This window comes from Caretta caretta, chromosome 4 (assembly GCF_965140235.1).
Source record: "Caretta caretta isolate rCarCar2 chromosome 4, rCarCar1.hap1, whole genome shotgun sequence".
In the NCBI taxonomy this organism is placed as follows: Eukaryota; Metazoa; Chordata; order Testudines; family Cheloniidae; genus Caretta; species Caretta caretta.
The window spans coordinates 50608766-50636033 of record NC_134209.1 but is presented as its reverse complement, the minus strand read 5'-3'; the positions used below and the strand labels follow the sequence as shown (position 1 = coordinate 50636033).

General features: G+C 41.5%; 1 protein-coding gene across 2 annotated transcripts in view; it reads left to right on the top strand.

Moving 5' to 3' along the window:
- Window positions 1–23009, top strand: part of ANXA5 (annexin A5) — an 83359-nt gene extending 60350 nt beyond the window's left edge. For both annotated transcript variants that reach the window (XM_048847180.2, XM_048847179.2), the window contains exons 3-13: window positions 2704–2788; window positions 3925–4019; window positions 6393–6506; window positions 10934–11024; window positions 12112–12191; window positions 12779–12835; window positions 15099–15192; window positions 17343–17438; window positions 18467–18525; window positions 21024–21146; window positions 22386–23009. In XM_048847180.2, the coding sequence (XP_048703137.1) occupies window positions 2704–2788; window positions 3925–4019; window positions 6393–6506; window positions 10934–11024; window positions 12112–12191; window positions 12779–12835; window positions 15099–15192; window positions 17343–17438; window positions 18467–18525; window positions 21024–21146; window positions 22386–22448 (957 nt within the window). In that variant the 3' untranslated portion in view covers window positions 22449–23009. The remainder of the gene's footprint in view (window positions 1–2703; window positions 2789–3924; window positions 4020–6392; window positions 6507–10933; window positions 11025–12111; window positions 12192–12778; window positions 12836–15098; window positions 15193–17342; window positions 17439–18466; window positions 18526–21023; window positions 21147–22385) is intronic.
- The last annotated feature ends 4259 nt before the right edge of the window (window positions 23010–27268 follow it).

Sequence of the window (27268 nt, the reverse complement as noted above, 5' to 3'; positions counted from 1 at the left end):
GGGGGAGGGAATATTCAGCTGATGCACAGACAGCTTATTGACAACAGACTGGGCTAGAATAATGAGGAGCAGGATTTGGTATAAGAAGCCATGTCTTTGAAAAGGCCCTGGGATTATTCAATACACTGCTGAAGGTTATGTGAAATGAACATCTAGAATAAGCAACATAAATACTTGCCCTGGGAGTAAAAGTGTTATAAAATTTAATTGAAAATGTACAGCGTTTTTATAGGTGTTGTTTTTTTAAGCATCTGATTGGGGTTAATAAAGGATAGTCATGTACAGCAGGGTGGATTTGATTTAAATGACTAGTCAGGAAGACTCGATTTAATCATGGTTTTCTACAAAAAAGTGCATTCTTCTTGATTGTTATAACCTTAATACATATTCTTCACAACTCAGAGATAGATGTAGGTTTCATTTTTAGAAGGTACACACTAAACATTTTTAAACAGTGATTTATTTTGAAAACTTTTCAGATTCGTTTTATAGCTATATCAGAAAATGAATGATTGTTCAGTTATTTCATTTACCAAAGGTAATTGAAGCAGATATTTATGAAGTCATTGGGAAGTGAATATCTCCAATTCAACAGGCTAATCATTAATATTTGGAGGATTTTCTTGCCATGCTGTATTAGGAGGAGAACATCACCAGACAGACATTTAAATTGTTTTATTTAACTAAAACAACAACATTAAGTATTCTGGATTTTTTTCTTCACAGCAAACAGAATATTTTAACAAAACAAACATATGTCCCTTGCTTCTCACATTTATCTCCAGACTTCTTCTCCTTGTCCTGATCTATTCCGCCTCCAACAATCTTATATTCGTTGAACTTTTTGAAACTTTGCACTTTTAGAGAGAGGTAAGGGATTGACTCTGTGTACACAAATTTGCAGAGGGACAATAGAGTTGAGGTCCGTTATTTCTCACCTCTATTTATTTAAAAACATTTTTGCTGTTAACAAGCATGTTATCTCTGGAGAGACAAATCCACAGTTCGAGAACTGCAAAACTAAGCATCTCTGATGGCATCTTCTAGACTGAACACTGAGTCCCAGTGAGTAGATAGAAAGATTTTTCTAAATAATCTATTCAGAAGCCTGTGGAGTCCCATAAAATTGGGTCCCTAATCTATGAACTATTGGAACTCATTTACAAAACTTTTCTTAAACATTACATAAATATATTGTCTCGTACTATAGAATTAGAATGTATAATCCCTATTCCATGATGAGATATCTTTGAGCTATAATGATCTTAATTAAAACTATCTTTAGATAAGTTTTTTCCTCAAAAAGCATTTTATCAAAAAAATCAGATTTATTTTTTTATTTAAAAAAATCATTGATTTTTTTTTTATCCACCCTGATGTACAGGGAGATTAAAAAAAACGAGCAGATATTAGTTTTTGGTTTTTTTTTTTAATCAAGTTGGTTTTCAGAAGAAATTCTAGAGATTCCTTTTGGTTTCATCCACTTTCACGGCCCTTTATAGCTCTACCCTTCTCTACTTACTCATTCCTGTTTCTTAATATGTCCATCCACCACCTCTGCTCTGCCAGCAGTACCAATCTCAACTGTCCACTTCTCCAATAAATGCCTTACACGTGGGACGTCGTCGTCATGCTGATCGCTGCCTTTCTGCTGAGATGCCTACAAAGAAATCTCCCAGTGAATGATGCCTAGGCTTGGGGTAGAGGGGAAAAGGAAAAAAAGATATATGTAAATTGCATTTGCTCTGGTGTTTCCTCTCTTCCCATCCCTAGTATGTCACTTGTCTTACAATTGCAAGATTTTGAGGACAGGGATTTTGTCTACCTAGCACAATACAATGGGTTCCTGCTCGGCAGTGTTTAGGGGGCCCAATCAGAGATATAACTGCTACATAGTAACTCCTATTAAATTATATGGGACTTTTCCATAAGGATGGCTAATTCTCATGTATTTGATTCTAAAAGAGAACTTCTGAAGGTGATGTACCATGGAAACAGTGTAATCATTTGTGTGTGTGCACATGCCCATGTGCTGACCCTTTCATTCTTATGTTATGACCTATATTGCCTATTGTGACTTATTTCTTACCAAATTTAGCTGGGCCATTCAATAACAAAAGTGCTCATGTGAAAAGAAACAGGAAATATAGTTGAATACAATTGTAGATTTTAAAGTGTCATATTGTTTTTTAGAAGAGTATCATGAAACTTCTTAAAATGTGGTGCTGTGTGGCAGATCTATAAAATCTTGTTCTTCAGATAAATGATGTACCTCTTGCTTTCTATGTCTGGGGTCAATTCTTTTAAAACTGCATGAGTGTCCCTAGGATTCTGTGTACACTTCTTCCTAGGACATGTCCTGTATGTAAATATAAAGCCACAAATGTTAGAGGTGCCATGCCACCATGTTGCTTTCAGGTGCTAATGTTTAAGGCCCTGGTCTTGCAAACCACTTCACACAAATGGACTCATGCTTCTGGTAGCTCCTGCGTACACTGAACTGAAACTACATTAGCATCTGTCTAGTAAGAATTGTGTATAGATATTGCAGTGAGAACTGGTTTAAACAGCATTTTTCTAGCAAAAAATTTAACATTCAGATCTCCTTCCCAAATCACAGCTGGGATCCTAATATGAGCAGATATGCAGTGGACTCATTAAATAAGCTGGTATCTGCTGCTTCATGGCATTTTTCTCCTCTAGCTCTCAAGAGGCACCGTGAAGGACTTTGCTGGTTTTGATGCCAGAACTGATGCTGAGGCTCTCCGTAAGGCAATGAAAGGATTGGGTAAGAATTATGGATATGACTGCTCAGAGGGAGTTATTTCTATCAGCTAGGTGGGAAGCACTTCGTTTTCCTTTTCTGACACAATATAATGGCTGTGTACTGAAGTTTTACATTAGCTAAAACAAAGATAAGAGATTTTTAATTTTTATATCTGATGGAATTATAACCCTGTGAACACAGGAGTCAGGGTTTGTTCCAGTTTTGGTTTTGCCATCCTCAAGAAAGTTCACCCCTAGCCTGACACAGGGAGATGCAAGTCACTTCCCTTATTCAAAAGCAGGGGCGTGTGCAGGAAATCAAGTTTGGCCCCTTTTACAGGGGCACATTCTGTTCCCCCATTCCCTGCCCCAGCTTGCTCTTCCCTCCACACCCTTCCCCCTGGCTCCGGAAGGAGCTTGTTCTTTCCTCATGCCCGCCCTGGCAGGAGTTCACTCTTCTCCCTCCACCCTGGCCCTGGCAGGAGCTCACTTCCCCCCTTTCCATCCTCACTCCTGGGGCTGGAGGAGTCCTGTGCCCCGGACGATTGCTGGGGGGTGTCCGTGCCCCTGCTCCCCCCCTCCCGCCCCGTTTGTGCACGACCCTGTTCAAAAACTGCTGCCCTAGCTTGCATTCCCTACTCCCTTGGTCTTTATGAGGCTAGTGGCAGGAGGGAATCAGTGGAGGTTTAGGGAGTTCCTTACTACACTTCTTCTACTGCAATCCACCCTTTCCCTCCTCTAACCAGACCTCCACATCAGGAGTATTTGTGGGGGTAATGCAGAGCTGGAATAAGTTCTGTATCTTACAGAGAAGCCCCCTTTCCTGGTTTTACAGAAGTACAGAGTATGATTAATTTCTGTGGCTGCTGTCTGTCATGTTGGGAGCTGTGCCTGCAGTGGTATCCTGCCTGAGAGCAGCATGTTAAAACTCCATCCATTTTATTCTCATACCAGTGTGTCAGAATCTGATGGCATGGCTTGAGGTGTACTGAAATTTTCATCAGTGGCTATTTAAGTAAACTGCTGTCTGCTTTTTATCTTTGATTTAGTGACTCTTCATAGTGTTCAGCCCTCTCAAAGTTTACACCATTAGATTTTTAGAAAAGTTTTTATAGCTGTTCATGTTCTTTTTTTTCCTCCCTCTTCAAATAACTTCAGGTACCGATGAAGAGGCTGTCCTGAAGATCCTTACTAGCAGAAGCAATGCTCAACGCCAACAAATTGCAGCGGCTTTTAAAACCTTATTTGGCAGGGTAAGAGGAGGAAGAAAGTACTTTAACAAATCAGCTGAATGGAACACTCTCACAGTTCATCCACTCTTCCGTAGAATGTTCATTTAATGAGACCCTGTGATTCTGTTGTTTTGTCTGACTTTTCCATTAAAACTATATCTTAATCACCAATGAAATAAGAATATTCAGTTTAGATTATCACACAGACATTACATTCTCTTTTCCATGTGCTCCTCCTGTGGAGTCTTCTGACCCAGTATAGTCCAAACGGCATCTTCACTTTCCTATTACTCTTTGTGTGCTTCAAGCATTGATCCTCATTCCTGATATACAGAGAATATAAGAGTATTTTGATGCCAGAGGTGATTCTTGATCTAGTGGGACAGAATTCTCTGGTGCCTTGATTTCTGTCACATTTTGTAACTATCCAGTATTGCAAAAAGAGAGTAAAACTTAATTTGTTGGTAGATTAAAAGCAGTGCATTTAAGACAAACACAAATAAGTAATTTCCTTATCCTGGCACTGTTGGATAAAGTGCACCTCTCCTTAAATCTTCGATCTGTTTAATCTTTATTTCAAATAGCAAGTGCAGTTAGAGAATACATTTTTTGTTTTGTTTTTAACTTTCTGCCCCACCCATCTACCTGATAGCAATCACAGTGCTTTTTTATTTTGTTTAGCTACCAGTCATGTAAACTCTACTTCCTAAATAATTGTAATACTGGAGGTCCCTGGTATACATCTCCCCCTTATCTGTTGTTTCGCAAACCTGTCGCTCATCAATGGGGGAACGTGTTCCGATTCACGTCTGTCCCGATCTGCATATGCGTTGTTTGAAGTACTGTACTGTAAGTTGCAAATGACAGATATATGGACTGATGTGAAGTGGAACACATTTCCCTATTGATGAGCGACGTATATGTGACAGATGTGTGTAGCCCCAGTGGGCTGCGGCCCACCCACTTAACATCCAGGCCCACCCCACCCCAGCTCTGTTCCCGCCCCAGCACTTGCCTCACTATGCCTGCCCAGCGCTCCAGCTGGGGAGGGGGGTCAAGATGTGGGGGCTTCCAAGCCCCTGACCCTGTCTGGAGCGCTCGGGCAAGCCCCTGAGCCTGCGGAACAGGACAAGCCTCCGTGCCCCGAATCCGTTCCCTGACTGGAGCACTGGGCGGGCGGAATAGGGCAAGCCCCTGAGCCTGCGGAACAGGACAAGCCTCCGTGCCCCGAATCCGTTCCCTGACTGGAGCACTGGGCGGGCGGAATGGGGCAAGCCCCTGACCCCACTCCCTGGCTGGAGTGCTGGGCTGAGCAGGGCTGGGCCGAGCGGGGCAAGCCCTTGTGCCCCACTCCTCCGCCGGAGCCCCGGGAGCAGCAGGGCAAGCGCTGAGTGCTGGACGGGGTGTGTGATGGGGGTGCACTGGTGCACATTTTTACTGGGCCCCCCATTTTTCCAGGAGCCCCTGGCCAGAGCATCTATCATCCACTCCCTTCCCCCCCTGCAAGGCTGGCTGGTGGGAGGGAGAGGCCGCCAAATCACTCCTATCCTTCCACCTCCATCATTGCCCGCCCACCCAAGTGTCCCCTCCTCCCTATGCCACTGCTGTACGTCATTTTGGTATCGGTATCCCTTTTCCAGAACACAACCCCCAACATATACCGGGGACCTGCTGTAATTGGCATGTAAGATGCTAAAAAACTAAGAATATCTGTGTGCATTATAGGTAACAAGGATAAATAATTGTTCAAGCATTCTAAAAATCAAAAGCTTGTACTAGGAAAACCAGTATACAAGTAATGAAACAAACAACGGTGGTGACTAAAGAGAAGGGATTGTGGGCCTCAGTTTCAAAGTGCCAGTGACTCCGTTGACTCCAGTTGGAGTGATGGGGGCTTGAAACTTCGGAAAATTGGCCCTGCCATATGGAGTCTTCTCCAAAGCTAGATAGAGATTCCCAGATCTGTTTGGGGATTTAGACACTTTGTTGAAAAGCTCAGCCATTGTTCTTGTGTTCAGTATGAATTAGATAGTTCAGTTGAAGAGGGGGGTGAACATTTAACTGTTAAAAACAGTATTTTTTAATATGCAAAAATCTCCTCCGTTTGCTGAAGTTGTATTAGTTCATTACTAATTAGTAATACCTGTTAGTATCCTGCTTTTTGCTTTCATCTAATAATTTTAGTCCTCAAATGAGGACCACCAGAGTATTTTCTAAAGCCCACAGACCAAAATGTATTAGTGTTACAAAATACCTGTGCATTCTCTACCTTAGACTTTCAGCTACACTTCCCCCGTCTCAAGAAACTTAGCAACAGCTCAGCTGTTCGCTAGTTTGCATGCCTTTTGAAATGATTTCCTTCCTAATTGTAGCACTGTTTATTCTGTGAGTTAGGATCTTGTAGATGACCTGAAATCAGAACTGACTGGCAAATTTGAAACCCTGATGGTGGCTTTGATGAGACCAGCGCGACTTTTTGATGCCCATGAACTGAAGCATGCCATTAAGGTAAAAGGAGTGTGAGGAAATGAAACAATTGAATGAAATATTTCTTGCTCCTGTCTTGTTGCTTTAAGAATGCTTCTGTTTCCTTTATTTGAGTTAGAGATTTCATATTAATACTAATAACAAATACTATAATGATTACATTCATGTTTCTAACATTGATTTTCATGGCTTGAATTGTTTTTAACAACTCATCAGAGGTAGGTAGGTTAGAAATCAAGAATTACAAAAATGTCAGTGTTTTCAAAGAAACACTTGATGTTAAAAGATCAGTGTTAGTGGAGTTGGGCATTAAAAGGTATGCACCTTGAGACTTGTCTTACTTAGTAGCAGTTAATTTCAGCATAGTGGGGTTTTTTGTGTGTTTTTTGTTTAAAAAAATAACTACTCCTTACTGCATTGTTCAATATAATGTTTTATTGTGCAGCACGCAGAAAAGACAGTTTACTCACGTTATACTAGGAATCTCAAGGTCCACAGATTGTTCAGGGCAGTTGATAAAAGTTAGGGCAGTGGTTTCCAAACTTCTATTATTAACCGCTGTTTGAGAGAGTCTCTTGTGCACCGATATGGTATCAGCAGTGGTTGGTTGGTTTTATCCCTTCATTGGGTATCTGTATTACTTACTTACTTTCCTTGTATAGATCTGCACTAATCTCTCCAGGTCCCTCTGTAGTATGGTCATATTCTCCTCTGTCTCCCTCTGCCCCCCTTCCATTTTTAGTATGGTCAAAAGTTTGACAATGGGTGAATTTACATCAGAGAGTGATGAAGCTGTATGTTGAGCAAAGATGGGTTAGTCAGTGACATGCTCTTGTAAATTGGTGCTCTAAGTAAAAATTTATGGGCAGGTGTTCATCCTTTTTGAATCAGGTCTAAAAATGTACTATTAATACATAGGAAGAATTAAACTCCTGTAAGTTGGTAACAGTTCTCCTTTTGGCTAAATGCATTGCTTCCTTTTGGGGGAGAAAGAATCAGATAGCACCAGTTTAATATTTTACCTATCTAGTTGTACAGTATAAGAATGTTATTCAGTGTGCCTTGACTTCTTTTCTGAAGCACTGTTACTATTTGTCCCTGACATCATCGACCTTGAAGGTCAGGGATTAGACTATGGATGTCTCTGAATTGTTTGTAGAACTTACTAATTAAACCAGAGAACATTGAACTTGACATGGTACTATCTAGTGCTTGGCCAAGTGACCTGGAAAGGTAAACTCCCAAGATCTTTGTTAACACACTTGTTAATAGATTAGCTATGTAAACTGCTTTTCCAAGGACCTTCCTGCTGAGTATAGTATCCTAACCAAATATGGACTTTGAAATCTGGGATTTTTTTGTAACCGTCTCAAATAATATTTGGAGAGGGAAGGAGAAGGGACATTGAACATAGAAACAAGTAGAAGCCTGGCTGAGAAGAAGCAAAAAAACCCATGTCCTCCCTCCCCAACCCTGATTGATGTTTTTTTTTAAAAAAAAGGGGGGGGGGAGCAAAGAAAAATTGGCAGAAAGGAGGGTTGTAAGAGAGCAGAGATGAATAGTGAAGCAAGATTTTTTTCTTTTCCCTCTTACACTCAACGTTAAAATAGAATACATGATTTTAAAAAAAGCTGGTGAGATTAACATTTTTTCTTTTTAAAAATAAGTGGGCTAGATTCACAAAAGATACCTAACTGCCACTTTAGGTGCCTAAATCCCAGAATCAGGCATCACTGGGATTTGCCAACCTCCCCCTCAGATGCTACCGAGACCTATGGGCACCTAAACTTGTTCATCACCTAAATTTTTGCAGTAAAAGTTCACTTGGCACCTATATTTCTGCCTCTCTCTGCATACGCTCTGCTGCCTCACCCTAGGCATCTGGATGCCTAAGCTCCAGTGTTATGCATGAACTGCAGGAAGACAAGTGCTCCTTCGCCTAAGTTGCTTGCAGGGCCTGGTCTGGTAAGCATGCTCAGAGCTCACCTGCCAGATTAGGCCCTCATAGGTGAGCTCATAAAATGGGGGGAGGGGGAGGACTTGCCTTTTGTAACCTTTAGCCCAGTGGTTAGAACACTTACTTGGAATGTGGGAGATGACCCCACCCCCGGATTCAAGTTCCCTATATGCCTAATGAGGAGAAAAGGATTTGAACTCTCAGGTGAGTATCGTAACCACTGTCCTGTAGAATATTCTGATGGGTGATGGAAGGGCCTCCCTCAGTTTCTCCTGTTGAAGCTGTGGATAAATAATGAGTGATGGGGTTGGCAGGGAAAAGAGAGCGTCATTTTCAGGACTGCATTCTCTGTAGTCTGGTAGTTAGGGCACCCGTGTGGGAGGTGGGAGATCCAGGATCCAGTCCCCCTGCTCCAATGACTGTGTTTTTATTTATCCACAGCAGAACAGTTTCAACAGGAGAGACTGAGGAAGCCCAGTGTCCGAGTATCCCATAGCTCACTGGCTAGGGCTCTCACTGCAGAGGTGGCAGATCCTTTCTCCCCCTCAGGTGCCAGGGGGACTTAAATCGGAAGCTGCCCACAACCCGGGTAATCCCTCACCTCTGGGCTAAAGGTTATAAGGGAACTCCTTCTTGCAAAAACGGTGCAGGTGCCTAATGCCAAGAGAGGGTTTGCAGGTCAGTCTCGCAAGCAGAAAGAGGCGCTTCCTTGTAGCCCAACTTAGGTGCTGAGCACTGAGTGGGGTGGGGCTTAGGACCTACCCCTCACCTTGGCATCTCCTTGTCTTGTTCTTAGGTTCTTTGGCTGCGTAGGCAGGGAGCTGCTGGCTTTTGTGCATCCCAATCTGAGGTGCCTCTTTCCACATTCATTCTATAGAGAGCCCACATGCTTAAGTCAGGTTTTGTGAATCACAGTGATTTTTCTAGGTGGCTAAAAGTTAGGCATGGTGACTAGGGTGACCAGACGTCCTGATATTTAACTCTTTGTCTTGCGTCCAGACCGATGTACCATCGGGATGCCATTTGTCCTGATATTCAGTAGGGTTCCCAGGCTTCCAGTTGGTGCAGGGCTGGCAGGCTCCCTACCCAGCTCCGTGCCCCTCCCCAGAAGTGACGACATCTCTCTCTGGGTCCTAGGTAGAAGAGAGCCGGGGGGCTCCGCAGCTCCCATTGGCCAGGAACTGCGGCCAGTGGGAGCTGCGGGGGTGATGCCTGTGGGCAGAGGCAGCGTGCAGAGCTGCCTGGCTGTGCCTCTGCCTAGGACCCATAGGGAGATGTTGCCACTTCCGGGGAGCCGCTTGAGGTAAACGCGACCGGCACCTGAACCCGCATCTGAACCTCCCACACCCCAACCCCAGGCCTGAGCCCCCTCACGCACCCAAACTCCCTCCCGAAGTCAGCACCCTGCTTCCATGCCCCAACCCCCTATCCCAGTCCTGAGATGGTCCCCGCCCTTGCAGCAGGGGCCAGAGCCGGGGCCGTGCAGCTCTGACCCGCGGCATGTGGTGCGGGCCGGAGCCAGGGCTGTGTGCCCCCCTCACCCATTGCTCCAGTGGGGGCTGTGAGCCTGTGGCTGCCCCCCACCTCCCATGTGTCCTGATATTTTACTCTTGCAATCTGGTCACCCTAGTTACCACACCTTTGTCAATCTAACTGTATGTGTTCGGATGATGGTTCATAACCTGATTGACCTCATTACTTATAAATATATCTCAAAATTTCTGTTTAGAATTTACTCATTTCAGAGGAGTTGTAAATGCCTGCTGGGGCCAGGTGGCTGACTGTTTCTTGTTTGAAGAAAATAATTTTGAGCTAGGGCTAATTAGCATTCATTTTGTATCCCCTACAGGCACAGCCAATCCAGGCTTGCATAAATAAGGGGTTGCCTTGGGTTTTGTAAATATTATACTTAAAGGAGTGGAAAGTGACTGTTGTGCACATTGTAATGAGAGCACGTGGACTTAAAATTCTTAGGTGCTTGAGTAGGCAATTTTATTTAAAAAATGTGTTCATGGTGAGTAAAAGGTTGGTTGTAAATGTAGTGCAATTGAAGTGATCTAGCCATAGTTCCTGGGTTGACTCTGTGTATGCGGGTGATCCTAGTGAGACCTTGTAAGACAAGGTGAGTACCAGAGAGTTGCCCAGGAAGTACTGTTACATCATTTCAGGTGCACGAATGTTACAGATCATGTTACCTAAATAAAATAGAGCTTGGTGTGCTTGAGCACTGAGGGTCTCATTCAAAGTTCACTGAAGTCATAGAAGTCTTTCCATTGAGTTTTCAATCAGGCCCCATTTAAAGTCAAACCAAACCTTAAAAACTGAGGTTTTTTTCAAATAGAAGAGTACACAGCTGGTAGAAAGAAAACAGTGTGCTCTCCCCACCCCAAAGTTTGTAAGGTAGAATACTGCTGTTGGGGTTGTTTAAGAAATAATTATCTTTTCTCTCAGTTACTGAATCCAGTGCTTTGTATTTGTGCCCTTAATGTAGGGAGCAGGGACCAACGAGAAAGTGCTAACTGAAATTCTTGCCTCCAGAACAAGTGCAGAGCTGCGGAATGTAAAACAAGTTTATCTGGAAGGTAAAGTTCAGTCAGTGTTTAAAATGTGTCCTCTCTTTAGCCCTCTTAATATTTTTAGTGTCTGTGTTAACACTGCATACTTGAGAGCTGAGGGAAGAAATGAGGATGGCAGTACAAAATGAAGACTTGTCTTACAATTGGAATTTTATTCTGGTGGGCTGGAGACCCTTGCACGGCCAGAGGCTAGTGCTCAGACACAGCTGTACAGTCCAACTTTTTTGGGCCAAATTGTCGTTGGGATGTAACGTTTAATATTTTTCCTTTTTATAGTGGGATTTCACTTAAATTTGGCACTTTTCTGTTGATTTTATTCACTCTAAAGTGTGTGGGGGGGAGCCCAATAATGGGGAAGGAGGAAGTTGGCACCACATAACAAACTGAAACTCTTATCTAAAATCAACTGTTTGTTGTTAAGATTTTTGCTGAGCACCACCCAGGGCTATCTTTCTTTTGCGCAATCTAAGGCTATTCATGCTAAAGCTAATGCATCTCTTCCTGTGTTTCTAGGGATGGGATGAACCACAGAGAGTACAGTGACCCCAATAATGAGTGATGGGTCTTTTCCCATCTCCAGGTGGCTCTTCCTTTGATTTGTAGAGACTAAACCTTTTTCTTCCATGGTTAGGGGGACTTCCTAAAAACAAAGATAACTAGCTAAATTAACTATGTATGCATCCAGGCTCCTGTATTGGAGGGAAGGTTTCGCGTCTGAATATGACTAGACACTCCCTGCTTAGTACAGAATTCTACAGTATTGTTTGCTTTTAGAGCATGCCCTGACATTGGAATGAGAACAGAACCTGGGTCTGACTGAGTAATAGTTGGCTTAGTGATTTTATGCTGACAAAGGCCAGATTGTACCTTCTGCCTCATCTTCTCAGTGCTATTGGGTTATGCAGATATAAATGAAGGCAGCATACAGCCCTTTGCTTATAAGGCTCCTTAAGGCTGATTAGACATGATGATGATGATGATGATCAGATTAGGTGAGCCTTTAACTTCCTCTGTCTCTTGGGGACTAGTGAGGGCATCACTTCTTTCCATTAGAAAGAGTTGAGAAATTCTGTAAGGTGGTGTTCTCTTGCAGAATATGAAGCCAACTTAGAAGATCATGTCACAGGAGACACAACAGGTTACTATCAGAGGATGCTAGTAGTCCTTGTTCAGGTAAGTCTTCATTTTGTGTGTGTGTGAGCATCTGTGAGATTGCAGTATTAGACTGCAGAATTCAGGGCAGTGTTTGCTTATTTCACTACTGATGAATAACTCGGAATCTAAATCTGTTTTACAAAGAGGCCACTCTGAATTATTTTCATACACCTATGGACATAAATCTTGGAGATTGGTATAATTGCTTGTTTACTCCACCCAGAGAGTTGGTCTACACCAGAGCTGTATGGAGGGGCAGCAGCAGGGTGCCGGATTGACCCCAGTGAGTGGATTGGAAGTGATGGTGGTTCAGTTTTAGGATCCAGTTCTGCTCTGGTACCTCCAGTGACAGGTGTAACTCACAATTTGCAATGGTGTCTTGAGAAGCTGTTAGATAACAGAGAGTTTGATACGTACATTTTTGTTTATAATTGGGGGGGCAGAATACTTAATTCACCCTGCTGTGTGCTAGCATTTTATTGCTGAGGGAAGGGAAATAAGACTGCAGAAAAACATAAATTACTGATTATTTATTTGGCATTGAATCTTATGCTCATTATTTTGGACCACATTGTTTTGGACTAAGCATTGGATATTATTTTTAGGCTAATAGAGACCCTGATGGAAGAATTGATGAGGGTCTGGTTGAGCAAGATGCTCAGGTAAGTGAAAAAAATTTTTAGTGTGTTTCATACAAGTTAATATACAAATAAAATGGATGCACAAGTGGGGCCCAGATGTGAGAGAGACTTGATTTTGGAAATAATTGTTGCTTCCTTTCTGCTGCAAGTGATGTGAAAACAGAGGTGGTGCAAGCTGCAACATTCAGATCCAGATTTCAAACACGAGTTTTAGGACTCTCTTCCCCTCTGTTCCACGTCTTCCTCAACCCAATTTTGCCAGTTATAAAATGAGAAGCCTAAATAGTATGACAGTGGGAACTACAAATGTCTGAGAGAAATGGATGTTTCCAACATTGGATGTTCAAATGTTTGTCACTTGCAAAATTTGGGGGCATTCAGATTCATTCATTCAGATCTGATGTTCTGATACAGGCCAGCTTTGACATAAAAGATTTGTGTAGGACCTGTAATTTACTAGATGATGCAACATGAGCATTACTCATGTTTAGGGATGATTCAAAAGAAGGTGGAGTTCTCAAAAGAGAAAGTGTCCCAAATATGTTGCTTTATTGTAACCACATGAGTCCCAGAGCTGCCACTGCAGATATGACTGTCTGAACAATTTTCCAGAGAGTGGAATACTGCAGTGGAATTATATTTTCCATAGCTCTGCCTCCGACTCTTAGAACTGCACTCCAAGGAGGAGTAGGAGTAATATAATAATTGAAATGGTACCTCTTAGCAGATCCAGTTGGCTTTGTTGTTAATTATAGTAGTGGTCAGATTCTCAGCAGTTTGATTGCAGAGTTCGTTTAATGCATGTTGCATCTTGGCTGTTTCACATAGTTTTGGGCTGAAAACTTTGTCCTGCAGGTTGTGGGTCTAGATCACAGGTGGGCAAACTGTGGCCCGCAGGACCCTCCTGCCTGGCCCTTGAGCTCCTGGCCAGGGAGGCTAGCCCTCGGCCCTTCCCTTGCTGTCCTCTCTCCCCCCATAGCCTCAGCTCGCTGTGCCGCCAGCACTCTGGGCGGCGGGGCTGCAAGCTCCTGCCAGGCAGTGCGGCTGCGAGAGCCGCCAGCCTGCCCCAGTGCTCTAGACTGCGCAGCGGCATTGCCGGCTCCGGCTGGGCGGCACAGCTGCCAGTCCTGCTGCTCTGAGTGGAATGCTAAGGGGATGGGAAGCAGGGGGGTTGGAAAAGGGGCAGGGGGTCCCCAGGGGCAGTCGGGACAGGGAGCAGGGGATGGTTGGAATGGGTGGGGGGTCAGGATGGGGAACAGGATGGGGTTGGATAGGCATGGGAGTCTTGGGGGATGTGTCAGGGATGGGAGTGTGGATAGGAGTCAGGGCAGTCAGGGAGTAGGGAGGGTTGGATGGGGGTTGGGTGATAAAATGATCTATATAATTAAAATTAAAATTTTAATCAAATGAGGACATGAACTCCAGTGGTTAGGAGCTGTGGTTTCGATGCACAGGACTGGAGATCTGGGCCTAGGTCATAAATCAGGTCAAGAATATCACACAGGCAGAGGAAGAATATGAGAGCTTGTTAAATTTATGTCAAGAAATTTGTGTGTGTGCTTTAGAGTGCATGTTTTTCTCGACTTTCCGATGCAAAATACTTGTGTGTCTGGCATGTGTAGGTGTGGTATGTGTATATTTTGATGGTGCCTGGTGAAGTGCTGCATTTTAAGTTCTTTTAAGTGCTGGCTTCCTTGCCAGAGCACAGTCTAGCTTTCTACTACTATCTACATCTTGCCCTTGTTAACACTTTCAATAAATTGCTATTTTGTAAAATTTACTAAGTATGGGACCATGTGGAAATTGGATTAGTCAAAGGGAGACCTTGATTGCCTCAGGTCTGATGGCTAACATGGGTCTTTCAAATATAATATAATTTTATTTTTAGCAGGGAGGGAAGGTATGTTTCTAAAACATTTGTTGGAAGGGTACCTCATGTTTGTATGAAGCAGGACTATTAGGACTATTACTGTACATGTGCCATGTATCTCAGGGCATGAACGGGTTAATGAGGATAGAGTATCACTCAGATGGCAAAACTAAAACGGGGACTAAGGGAAAGAGGTGGGGGTGAGGAGGATGATGGCAAGAAATATCTGTTGTGATGATGGAGCACTGGTGTGCATGTTGATATGGCATATCCAGTTTGTCCTCATGTATATTTTTGGGACATGTCACTCAAGCTTCCTCCCCTCCAACTGCAATTGTTATGGAGCGTAGAGTCCTTCAAGTGAATGTGTGAAGAAATGACTAATATTATTTTGGTTTCTTGAAATTATAACAGGTCTTATTTAAGGCTGGAGAGCTGAAATGGGGAACAGATGAAGAAAAGTTCATCACCATCTTGGGAACTCGAAGTGTCTGTCACCTAAGGAAGGGTAGGTAAAGTGGTGCAAGTAGACCTGAAAACCAGAATCTCAGCTGTGCCTGGTGTGTGATGGGCGCAGCCTGTAGGAAAGGAGCCATGAAGGAACTGTTTCTGGCTCCCTGATCTTGGGGAGGGTTCTATGCATTTGTGGCCCACTAGTCTTTACGACATCCCTTAAAGGACTTCTCTTTGTGTCCCCTAAGTAGTTTCCTCTTAGGCCAGGTCTACACTTACAAACTTCCAGCAGCACAGCCGTACCGATACAGCTGTGCTGCTGTAAGAGCACTCATGTAGCCGCGTTATGTCAACGGGAGAGAGCTCTCCCATTGACATAATAAAACCAGCTCAACAAGCAGCGGTAGCTATGTTGGTGGGAAAGCGTCTCCCAGTGACCTAGTGCAGTGCACACGAGTGCTTATGCTGGCAAAAGTTATGTTGCTCAGGGGTGTTTTTTCATACCTGGGGCAACAAAAGTTTTGCTGATGTAAGTGCTAGTGTAGACGTGGCCTTCGAAAGTAGCAGTGAAAAGCTGCAGTTTGGAGGAAGGGTGTGATAGATCTGAGGGGACAGCTGGAGTGTGTCTGTCTGTATCTGTGCTATTAGTTTCATCTGAAAAAGAGCATAGCAAAATGTGTGGTGCTCATTTTCCGTAATGAGTCATCATGTGACTGAGATCAGCCCATCTGTCGGATAAAGGGCATTTTTAATGTATTTTCCCTCAACCCCCGCATGCTGTAGCTCCCCCCCCGCCCCGCCCACCTTCTGGGTATACTATGTCTTTTTTTTTTTTTTTTCTTCACCAAATTCTGATGCAGAAGGATGTGCAAATTAAGATGGGGAAACACTTTTGAGTGGAAGGTTTTGCTTGATCATTCTTTTGTGTTCAAAGGATTTGCAAAACTAATGGAATTTTGTGAACCCTTTCTCAATTAAGACCAGTTTTGTTGTTTATATAGCATCCCAAATTGTAATAAGCACTTTAGAAATGTTTAATTTGAGTGGTGCTCCAGTGGCACTTCTTGCGTGCTTGAAGTTAAGCACATGTGTAGTAGGCAGAATACAGACCATTTCAGAAGGGAACACAAAATGAAATGTTCTTCGTTTACGGCCTTGCCTGCCTTCCACTTTGCTACTTATTGTTTCTTACTCCATTGCCTATTTTCACTTTTGTTTTTTTCCACAAAAGTAAAAGTAAAAGGTCTTTTGACCTTTTACTTGTGCTTTCTCCCTTTAGGGTGATTGACCTCTAGAAACCAAAACAGGCCTTACTCGTTGTAGCTAACAGGAAGCCTGTGCTAGAGGGATTTATGAGGAGAACTTGGCCATTGGTTTACACAACTAGGGAGCAGTAGATCGGGGATCCTCTGTTCTATCCCTGGCTTTGAGATGGGAGTCAGGATAATAACCAAATGCACCAGCCTACACATATTTGACACATTCGGCCTTTCAGATCTGGCCTTTCAGGGTGAATATAATTTATGTTTGGCATATTAGAGATCTGCGTTCTAATCCCAGTTCTATGATAGCTTCTGAATTTGTGCAATCTTTGTTTTTTAAGGTAGTGATGGCTTGATTGCCTTCAAGGCATTGGGGTATGAAGCCTTGGCCAGTAATAAGTGCTGTGGGGTACTCTGAAATATAAACAGTGGTCAGTAGAGATGACTCCTGAATTTCTAGCTTCAGCTCAGCCTGGGGGAGGGTGCAGTGTTGGGTAGTTGGATGGGGAGGTTGTCTCACACCTGTGGAAAGTGCTCAGATTTGATGGTGCAGGCAGTTTGATTGAGTTTAAATGCAGAATGTTCCACATAATCCAATATAGATGAGAGTTTTGTTAGGGATGTGAGGTAGCTTGTTTCTTTAAGGTGGTGTCAGTGTTGTTTTTGTTTAAATATGCTACTCATGCCAGCCAGACTGTAAACTACCGTCAGGAGACGTGGGAGACTACATCCTCCTCGCTGAGGAATTGTATTGTACAGTAACAGTCTGCTAGAAAAAATATATTTTAAAATAAGGTGAGGGAAGAGTGTCTGGAGAATGGGGTTTGAGCAGTGGATAATATATGGTACTTGAATGAAAATAGCATACACTGTGGGGGACAGTGGGAGAAGTAGTAATGTTTACGTACATGTAATTAGTTTGTACTTGTCCTTGGTTTTTCAGTGTTTGACAAATACATGACCATCTCTGGCTTTCAAATTGAAGAAACCATTGACCGTGAAACCTCTGGGGATCTGGAGAAGTTGCTTCTGGCAATTGGTAATTAACAGTCTTACGACCGTTACACTATTTGTAGGCGCTATAATGTGAGCTCCGAAATGATGACATGGCGTTTCCTGTAAAGGGATTAAAACAGTGCTGAGTAACCTGATCAACAGCCTGAGTGAAGTTGACACCTGTATTCTCAAATTGATGACCTAAATTCTAAAATCTCCAGTTGCACAGGGGATTACATTACTATTTATTGTTGCCATGCTGACTCAGTGTAAATCCAGTTGAACTCTAATTTAATAAAGCTATTTAAATTATCTAGGATGCAGGTATTCCAGAAATGGTTTCATTTAGTCTGTGCGAGATTAAAAAATGTTGTTTTGATTGTTGATTTTAAAAGAATGACTTTGGTCAAAAAGTGCCTTGCATAATGACAGGTTTCAGAGTAACAGCCATGTTAGTCTTTATTCGCAAAAAGAAAAGGAGTACTTGTGGCACCTTAGAGACTAACCAAGTACTCCTTTTCTTTTTGGTCAAAAAGTGACGCACGCTCTTACAAAATAAGTAGCTCATTTGGAATCTTATTTTTTATTTAGTAAATAAGCTTTTCCTCTTGTTACGGGAGAATGAACTGGATTCTGTTCAGCCACATGCATCATCAAAAGCACTGTTAACGAATATCTAATTATGGGACCAAACTCTGCCCTCATTTGCCCAGGCCAGCCTACTGAAGATAAGGTGTTGGCACATTTGTAATCTGAGGGTAGAGTTTGTCTAGCGGGATCTGTATTGCTGATGAGATAGGACTTCTACCTTTCAGATCCCACGTAGGACGAGCAGAAAAATATTTGGGTGTAAACTGATCGTTCTTGTTTTGGAGTCAGTGAGCCACAGACATAAACCCATGCAAACGAAGCAGTGGGATGTTGGAAAGAGCATGATAGCCTTAAGAACGTTTTCTGCTCCAAAGCTTAAATTTGTATTTATTGTGTAATTTGAAAGTCAAAATATTTACCTCCCCTCAGATTGTCATATATGTTCAATAGAAACTGATTATTAATGATTCGTTTTCTCAGTGAAATGTGTCCGAAGTGTACCTGCCTATTTTGCTGAATCTCTCTTTTATGCCATGAAGGTAAGTACTTATTATCCACAGACCCTTTTTCCACTCCAAGTAATGCCTTTCTCTCTCTCTCCCCCTCCTCCTCCCCTCTCATTCTTTCTCTCTCTCTTTAATAAAAAAAAGAGAGAGACTAGCTTAAATTCACCCAAATTTTGCCAGGCTGTGACTAGTTTGGATAAATTGACAATATGGTAGGCACTATAATCCTCAATATGGAAACACTACCTTTAGAGACGATATATATCCCAGTATGCAATGTTCCATCTTGCTATCAGGGGCCTTCTGCTGGCCTGAAAATGGAGCATCTTCTGCTGAAAGCTGTAATTTCTGCAGGTGACATATTTTGAAAACAAGGATGACTAAAAGCTATGTTGTAAAATCTGCAGACCTCAAAATGGCTACCTCTTTTTTTTTTTTTTAAGATGACCATTTATAGACCCATATTCCAACTTTATAAAGTAAAATTCTAGTTCCTCATTCAAATGTTTTTTGAAGTCCATCCCATTTTTGAGAAGTAAAGAGGAGCCGCCAAAAGGAGAGGTTTAAACACCAATCTGGCTTTACTGATTCCTTCATTCCCCTGCTTTCCTGTGACTTCGCTTCTCCCACCCTCCTCACTTAGCTACACATGCACACTCCCTTTTAGGCCTTGTCATCTTGGGGGAAAAAAAGATAGTCAACATGAGTTAAAATCCTATTGAAGACAGCGGGCAGTTGGTAGTTTTCATGTGAGCTAGCAGGTTAATGACTAGGCTCTCCATAGGTTTTTTCCTTTGTGAAGATGAGGCCTTTGTCTAAAATGGGTTTATCAAGAAGTAAAATTATATTAATAAAATGTCTGCATGAGTAATTACTTGGAGGAAATCATGAAGTGATAGCTGGATTTTTAAAGAACAGTTGTTCTACTACCTTTATAGAAAAGCCCTATAAAATGTAAATGAGATGAAAACATAGGGTTCCCTAGAAATATAATGAAATTTTGAAGAAATACTCTACAAATCTGTGGCATTTAGTAGAAAATCTTTCTATGGGTGTATTGAACCATATTTTAGGTTTCTGTTGCAGGGATATGATTCTTTATTAAATTCTACAGGCTGATTAAAAAAAACCTATAGAAAGTGTGTAATTTTGTATTAAGGTTCTACAGATTTTATCTGGAAGGAGACCACTTTCTCATAATTTCAGCAGACAAATTTACTAATATAATTAATCTGTCATGACACAGTTACCCATTCAGGGACTGCACACAGGGCTCAGTCCTACACTGCACATCTGAAAGAGGCAAAGGTGGTTTCCACTCCTTGATCCTGGTCAAAAAGGGGGCTTTTTGGTTCTTGGCATAATTTGAGAGCGTCCTTAGGTCAGCCATCTAAAACATTCAAATGTGTACCATGAAAACCACCGCCAGTCACAACCAAAAGTTTGAGGATTGACTGGACATGGAGAATAGGGGCTAGAGATAAGGGTAGGGGGCTCATCTGGGACCTTGTTGAAGCATATTGGTTTCGAAACTTGCATTGCCATTGCCTGAGTTGATCCTGACTGGTTGATCATTAGCGGGTTGGGACTTCAGGGCTGTCAATCTGGCACCATTCATCCATGCTAAAACTCACTAAAGTATGTCTGCACAGCAAAAGCTAGCTTGGGTAACAATAGCAGTGAAGACAGTGGAGTTCAGGCTGCTTTGCTGGTAGTACAAATCTGGTATGGACACTGGGTATATGCTCAGCTCAGTAGCTTGCTCTGAAGCCTGTGCTGTGTTCATTGGTATTGTTACACATGCTAGCTGGAGTCAAACTAGCTTGGATAGGCTTGCCTGTGCACAGCTTTTGCTGTGTAGACATCTCAAAACTTTTTTTTAAAGCAAAAAACACCTGTCTGAACAGAGTACATACACAGTTACGCTACATTCACCACAGTCTCCATTCATGTGAGCAGTCAGATAATTTTGAAAATCATTATTTCTACCAGTGACTCAGACTTTTACAGCAAATCATGTGCCTTGATTAGTCATCACTGGGCTTTGTGCTCCAACTTTCAGTGGAAAAAGTCAGTTCTTAGGATGGAATTGGGGATCTTTTAGTATGATGCTGATCTTGATCATAGTATGCCAATACCATACTGTTTTTGATTTTTGGAGCTGGATCATTTCCATTTGTTTGGGCACTTATGGCATGAAGCTACAAGGTGGTGAACTTGAACTGGGAGGTTCTGAGCATCCTCAACATCATAGACGCTCAGGGCACACAGCAGTTCACAACATCAGTTCTTTACTTCACATTGAAATTTTAGTGCCTTATGATACAGACCAAAACATCTTGTACTGATAAGGTAGAAATACAATGCAGTGGTTCTTTGAAGACCCATATACATTCTCACTATATGTGGAATGTATTTACAGTACCAGTTATAACCACACTACAGAGGGCTCTCAAACTTTTTCTAGATCAGAATACCTGCTCAGCATAAATAGATGCTTTAAAATAATATTTAAATATCTTTTAACATAGGGAACTGGCACCGATGATGATACTTTGATCAGAATCATGGTTTCAAGGAGCGAAATTGATCTGCTGGACATTAGACGTGAATTCAGAAAGAATTTTGCGAAATCTTTGCATCATATGATTCAGGTAAATTCTCTCAAATCCAGTTCACTGATAAAGAAATACTTTGGTGAGAATAGTATCTATAAGTGGTATAAGACTCCTCCTTTAGGGCTTAGGTAGTGTAGGTAACATTTGAAGAACAATATTGAATGAATGAATGAATTTTTGTAAAGGGCTTAAATGCTGGAGTAGTTTGGAAGGGAGATATTTCCTAAAAAGGAGAACTTCAGATTTCCTTGCAAATGTGTAGTAGTGCGGTAGATCTGATAAAATCAGAGACATTTTTTTCCTTTCCTGCCTTTTTTACACTTCTTTCCTGGTTGGAGCATCTTTCCTTTCATTTTGTATGTCTCTGAGAAGCTGTTAGCAGCAGAAGGAAATCAACTGGGATTATAATCCTGCATGTGATTCTGTTCCATTATTTTTTCCCCCATGGTGCAAGCAATGTTGTGCAATGGAGCTGGACTGCAATTACAATCTAGTCTCCCTTTACATCATTACCAAAGGGAAAGTTTTATTGCAGACAAAGGCAGAATAATAATCATTTACGTGAGAGGGAAGGGAGTTGGTAAGAAAACCAGATATTACAGGATTTCTATGTGTTTGTTTTAAAGTAAAAAGCTGTTTAATATAAGCCATAACTCTTTTCCATAGCACAATATTTGTAGAAGTATTCTTCATATAGTATTGTCTCCATTTTCATCTCTTTCTCAGTTATGTTTATACACTGCAGTCCTTCAATTCTGCTGTGTCAAATTGCTTTTGAAGTTACCAAATGGAGCCCCTCCATCCCCACACACAAAAAACAAGTGGGGCCAGACTCCCTTTCTCTGGAGTCAGTAGCAAAACTTCCCATTTGACTGCCATGGGAGTAGGATTGGACCCCTCCTAACTTACTGAAGGTCACCTCCAATATGTAAAACGTTTTAATTTGTATTGCTTTGGGCTAGGATGGTTTTCCCTTGGTTAGTTGGTTTGCAAATGGAAGAAATGACTTTGTAACTTGCAGTAAATGGCCCAGCTCCAGTATTGCCATTTGAAATCTTTCAGGAATTTTTATTTAAACGAGAAGTCTGGATGTTTAAAAGTAGCACGTTAGTCAGAGAATCTCCTTATGTGATTCCTGAGCAGATAGTCATACAAATGGATTTCCTGTGGGTGGAAACTCTGTTATTTGTTAGAGTATTTCCTGGGGTTGACTTTTTTTGTTAAATGTCTTTATGGTTGTGACTCACTGTGACTAATACTATGTTTCGTACACAGAAAGATACATCTGGAGACTTCAGGAAAGCACTCTTGCTCCTCTGCGGTGGAGATGATGAGTAACGCTGTCTGTGATATGAAGGATTCAGTCCTGCTCCCGCCTTGCAGCCCCTCAGTTAGCATGTCTAGCTATGTTTTGCATGTTAGTGCTTTATAGCAGCTTAGAGCCACACTAGCATCCTAATGGTTAAAAAGACCCAATGAACATCTTGTTATTGAAGTTATATGCAGTCTTTCTTCCTACCGGCATCCAAGTAGAAGTCCGTCTATCCCAGCCCACAGGAGTTTGTGAAGTGGCTATTATGACTATGCGAGTGTTCTCATCTTCATGGAAGATAGATTCTTGGCTTAATGCACAATTTTTTTAAGATGTTTTGCTGAAGCAGAGAAAATCCACACATTCCAAGAAGAAATGAAAGAAAATTTAGTCCTTAACCTTTTTTTAAACTTCATTTATGGTAACTCATTTTAATGGAAATATTAAGGTAGCTTTAAAATTGTGAACTAAGGAAAAATATCTTTCATGTATAATAATATATATTTGGTGCTATTAGAATGAATCTGCTAAGCAACAATGTGAGCTATCAATGGAAACATAACATACCAATAAACTTCCCTCCCCAACACAGTTGTATCTATTTTTACAAGCAAAAAACCCATTCTTTCTTCAGATTGGTTAAATGATCCTACTACCCTGTACGTAGTGTTTTCTGTTTTCATAGTGTTTTGGAAATGGGTAAGTAATAATGTGATAGATGGCTTCCTGATGGATTTATTGATTGGTGTCAGGGGAGAGCTTTAGGCACCCAGGTGGTGTATTTGATCCTGTAAACCAGGCACAAGATGGCAACATTGTTGGTAGAAAGTATATTTGATCGGGTACAGGGTACTGCATGTGAAATCCCAGGGATGTACAATTTCTTCAGTCCTTTCTTTCTTTCCTTTGCAATGGAGGTGTCTCCTTGCTGCCTGTCCATGCCCCACATAGGACACATGCCAAGAGCACATAAATCTCCATGACTGTGATTGCACCAAGAGTCTTCAGTCTTGAATTTTCACTTTTTCTTCTGTCCATCCCCCTCAAATCTTTCCCCATTTTCAGTCACCGCTTACATGTTGGAATGGGCATGGAGAGGGTAGCTAGAGTAACACAGTTTTTATTTACAGCAAATTGCACAGTGATATTTTCTGGCACTTGGGGTACATATCAAAATTCCACACCCAGATCTTTCCTAATCCTTTTATTCCCTTATTTTTTGAGGGAAGGAAGTCCTTAAAATTCTCATTTAATGTTCTACCTTTAAATTCAGTACCATTAGCTTAGCATTCATGAGCAACCCCGTAAGTCAAATCAATGTGTGCGTGTGATAGAGAATAAAGTTACAACCAGAGAAACAGTTTCTAGCTTCCAAAAGATGTTTATAAACAGCTGCTCAAAACTTAGCTCGTAAGTCACTCAGTCACAATTGCAGAAACTCCACATTTTTTAAAAAAGCGCTGTTGAAATTGACTCACAGCAGAGTATTTCAGCTCTTTAAAACCAAAATCTATGCAGTATTAAAATGTAACTTTCTAATGAAGGATTGAAATCATAACCATAAAACTCAAAACATTTTATAGTAAACGTAAACTGACGTCTAATCCATTGAAATAGCTTTTTTCCCAAGATGCTCTTCCCCTCTTCCCCCAGTATCTTTCTCTATTTATCTATCTTCCCTGCCTCTACCCAATTTTGAGAAAATATTGTGTTAATCTTGACTGATAACCAACAGAAATAGTTGCACTCTGTAGTAACTATGAAAGTAGTTTGTTTTATTATCCCTAGTCAGGCACTTGTTTGGTCGATATGTGAGGATAGGGAAGGACTATCATCTACATTTTACCAGCAGGGAACTGACACACAAATTCAGTGACTTGCCAAAAGTTACACAGGAAGCCAGCGACAGTTTGGTTATTGAATTTAATATATCATGGATTGTAATAAAGTGCCTTAACCACAACTCCTCCCCTTCCCCAGATAGTGATGCAGACTGGTATCGAACTGGGCCAGAATCTGGGCAATGGAGAAACGACCTAAATATTCCATCAGATCTAGATGTAAAACATTATGGTTGCATGGTTTAAACACTTTCAATCAGGATATACATACATTATGCTTGCATGTTTGTATGCATTACAATGGTCTGAGAATATGAGCAAATATTTCTCAAGTAATACAGTAGTATAATACCTAGCACTTACATAGTGCTTATAAACTAGCTCTGTTTCACAAAGGAAAGGAAGAGAAATTATATACTTCTACACCCTTGGATATATGGGTGTAGTTTTGTGTACTATGCATACGCTAGAAACCCCCTTGTAATTAATTTCTACACAGCTGGGCAGTGTATGAAGTGGGGATCTTAGAAGGTGGAGGAAGTATGATTTGAAAATGTTTAGTATGTAGCTAAGTTAGCCATCCATGAGTAGTCCAGTCTTCCTTAGCTGAAAATCACAAGCTTAGCATGATTATTGTTTAAAAATATACTGTACTTGTGCAAAGTGGCTTTTCTTAAAAACAGTTATAATTTGTCCAATCAAAATACATTTTTACTGGAACGCTCAAAGGCACTTCTTAATGAGGACTATTCTCTGCCAAACTTCAGCCATCTAATCCAGCTGCTTCAGGACTAAAGCTGGCTTTTGTCTTCTATAAAAAGTCACAATGAGAAGTGGAGGGAATATGGGTGTTTTTCACTTTGTTCTCAAACTGCTCAATCATTTTGCCTGACTTCAAAAACAAAACAAAAAAACTCTTGTGAACAAAGATTAGAGTCTAGGTTAGACATTTTTGGGAGGTTATGAATAACTCAGAATGGAGTTAGAATGGAAATGCTTAGGCAACCTTAATTGTAAAGTGGGAATACTAACAACAGCTACAATATTTCCTCCTTTGGGATATCAGATTGGAGTTCTGTAATGGAGAACTTCTTGACATGCAGTGTTGAATGCAAGGATTATGTAGCTTAAATTCTCCTGTAGACAAACCTGTTTCTTTTCTCAATCTGAGGGATGAAGACACTGTTTGTTTGCTTTTCCTGGGGGTGGCATCTGTTGATATTGGTGAATAGGTATGGTTTGTTCCTGAAATAGCTACGGTTTGTTCCTGTAGCTGGTCCTTGGAGCAGCACTCGTGAGTAAAATTACAAGACGGAGAAGGTGTGATAAGATGAAATTGCAAATCTGAGTAACATCTTTTCAAATCTAAATGTACTTTCCCCACCGGTGCCCTGCCGCTGACCCTTTCATACTCTGTTACACGGTTGTGTATTCTTCTTCTGTGCCTTTGCCATTGCTTTTCAAAACGCCATTGCTGTACAGCTCTAGAGGGTGCCTTGCTGGTGGCCTGTTTGTGCTGCCAGGCCTTCCTGGTCATTGTTGTTCCATCATAGGATGGTAAAGGCAACATGTGGCAGCAGTAATGTGAGCCAATAACTTTCAAAGCACACTTCTGTGCCCCAGTTCACTTCCAAAGTCTTCGCCTACAGCCCCACTGTAATGGCAACCAACATGTATAGCTGTGTGGGGAGGAGAAGTTTTGGCTGGAACACTGGGGACAAACTCCAAGTGATACGGCGTTAGCAGCACTAATTGAGACAATACAGAACCTTTGGGGGGGTGGTTATTTTTTAAGATCTCCATTTGAAAGACCCATCTTAGCAGCAGCCTGCATTGTACTGTCCATTTATCTCTAAGGGTAGAAGGGTGTGCGGTGAGCAGTTGGCACTTGAAGCTGTGTTAGCAAGGTGCGAAGGTCATAACAAACCTGATGCTTGCAGATTTAAACCAGGTGGTCTTACTGCTAGGATTTATGAAGAAGGAAATCACTTAAAAGGCGCAGCAGATAATGGTGCTGGTATAACAGGTTCTGGTTGGGCCTCACTTGCAGTGTTTGTCACCTAAGAATCTTTAATAAATAATAATAATTAATAATAAAAAGGCATTTGCAGAAGATGCTGAGCCAGAAAGGTATTTTAAATTACATGTTTTTGTTTTAAATTTTAACAGATGGAGAATAAAGTCTGACCACCTGCACCTTTCTTCGTGACTAGGAAATAAAACTGGAGGGAGGAGGGCTATTTAATTGAGGCGTTCTAGTATTTGGTTTATAGATGAGTACTAATGTGTGTTGGGTTGTTTTTTTTTTTTTAAGTACTACGGATGGAACGACTGGGAATTCCTAATAACTAAACATCTAAGAACTTTTAAACTACATCGTGAATAAAATATGAAAGTAATCTCTCGGTAACAACAAATTATTTTGAGTCACTGGAATATTATTTCAGGTTTCAGAGTAACAGCCGTGTTAGTCTGTATTCACAAAAAGAAAAGGAGTGCTTGTGGCACCTTAGAGACTAACCAATTTATTTGAGCATAAGCTTTCGTGAGCTACGGCATCCAATGAAGTGAGCTGTAGCTCACGAAAGCTTATGCTCAAATAAATTGGTTAGTCTCTAAGGTGTCACAAGTACTCCTTTTCTTTTTGGAATATTATTCTCCCTCCCCATTTTTCTTGTTTCCTGAAATTGTATCATTTTGTAGTGTTATGAATTTCACAATTCTGTCTTACACTGAGAAGTATCTTACAGCTCGAGTAGTCCAACTGGAATTTATTGCTCTGTTCTTACAGTAAAGGGCTACTTGCTGTTAGGGTGGTAGAATCAGGCCCCTAATTTGTCGAGGGGCACTTTATTTTAAAGCAAACTTAAAATTCCAAGCTTTCCAGTCTGTGCCTCAGTGTTTCTGTCTCAAATTTACCTGTCAACCGAAATAAGACACTGCAGCATAGCCTATTTTCATAATGAGATGTTACTCTTAGTACTGATTTGCTTACAGCACATGTG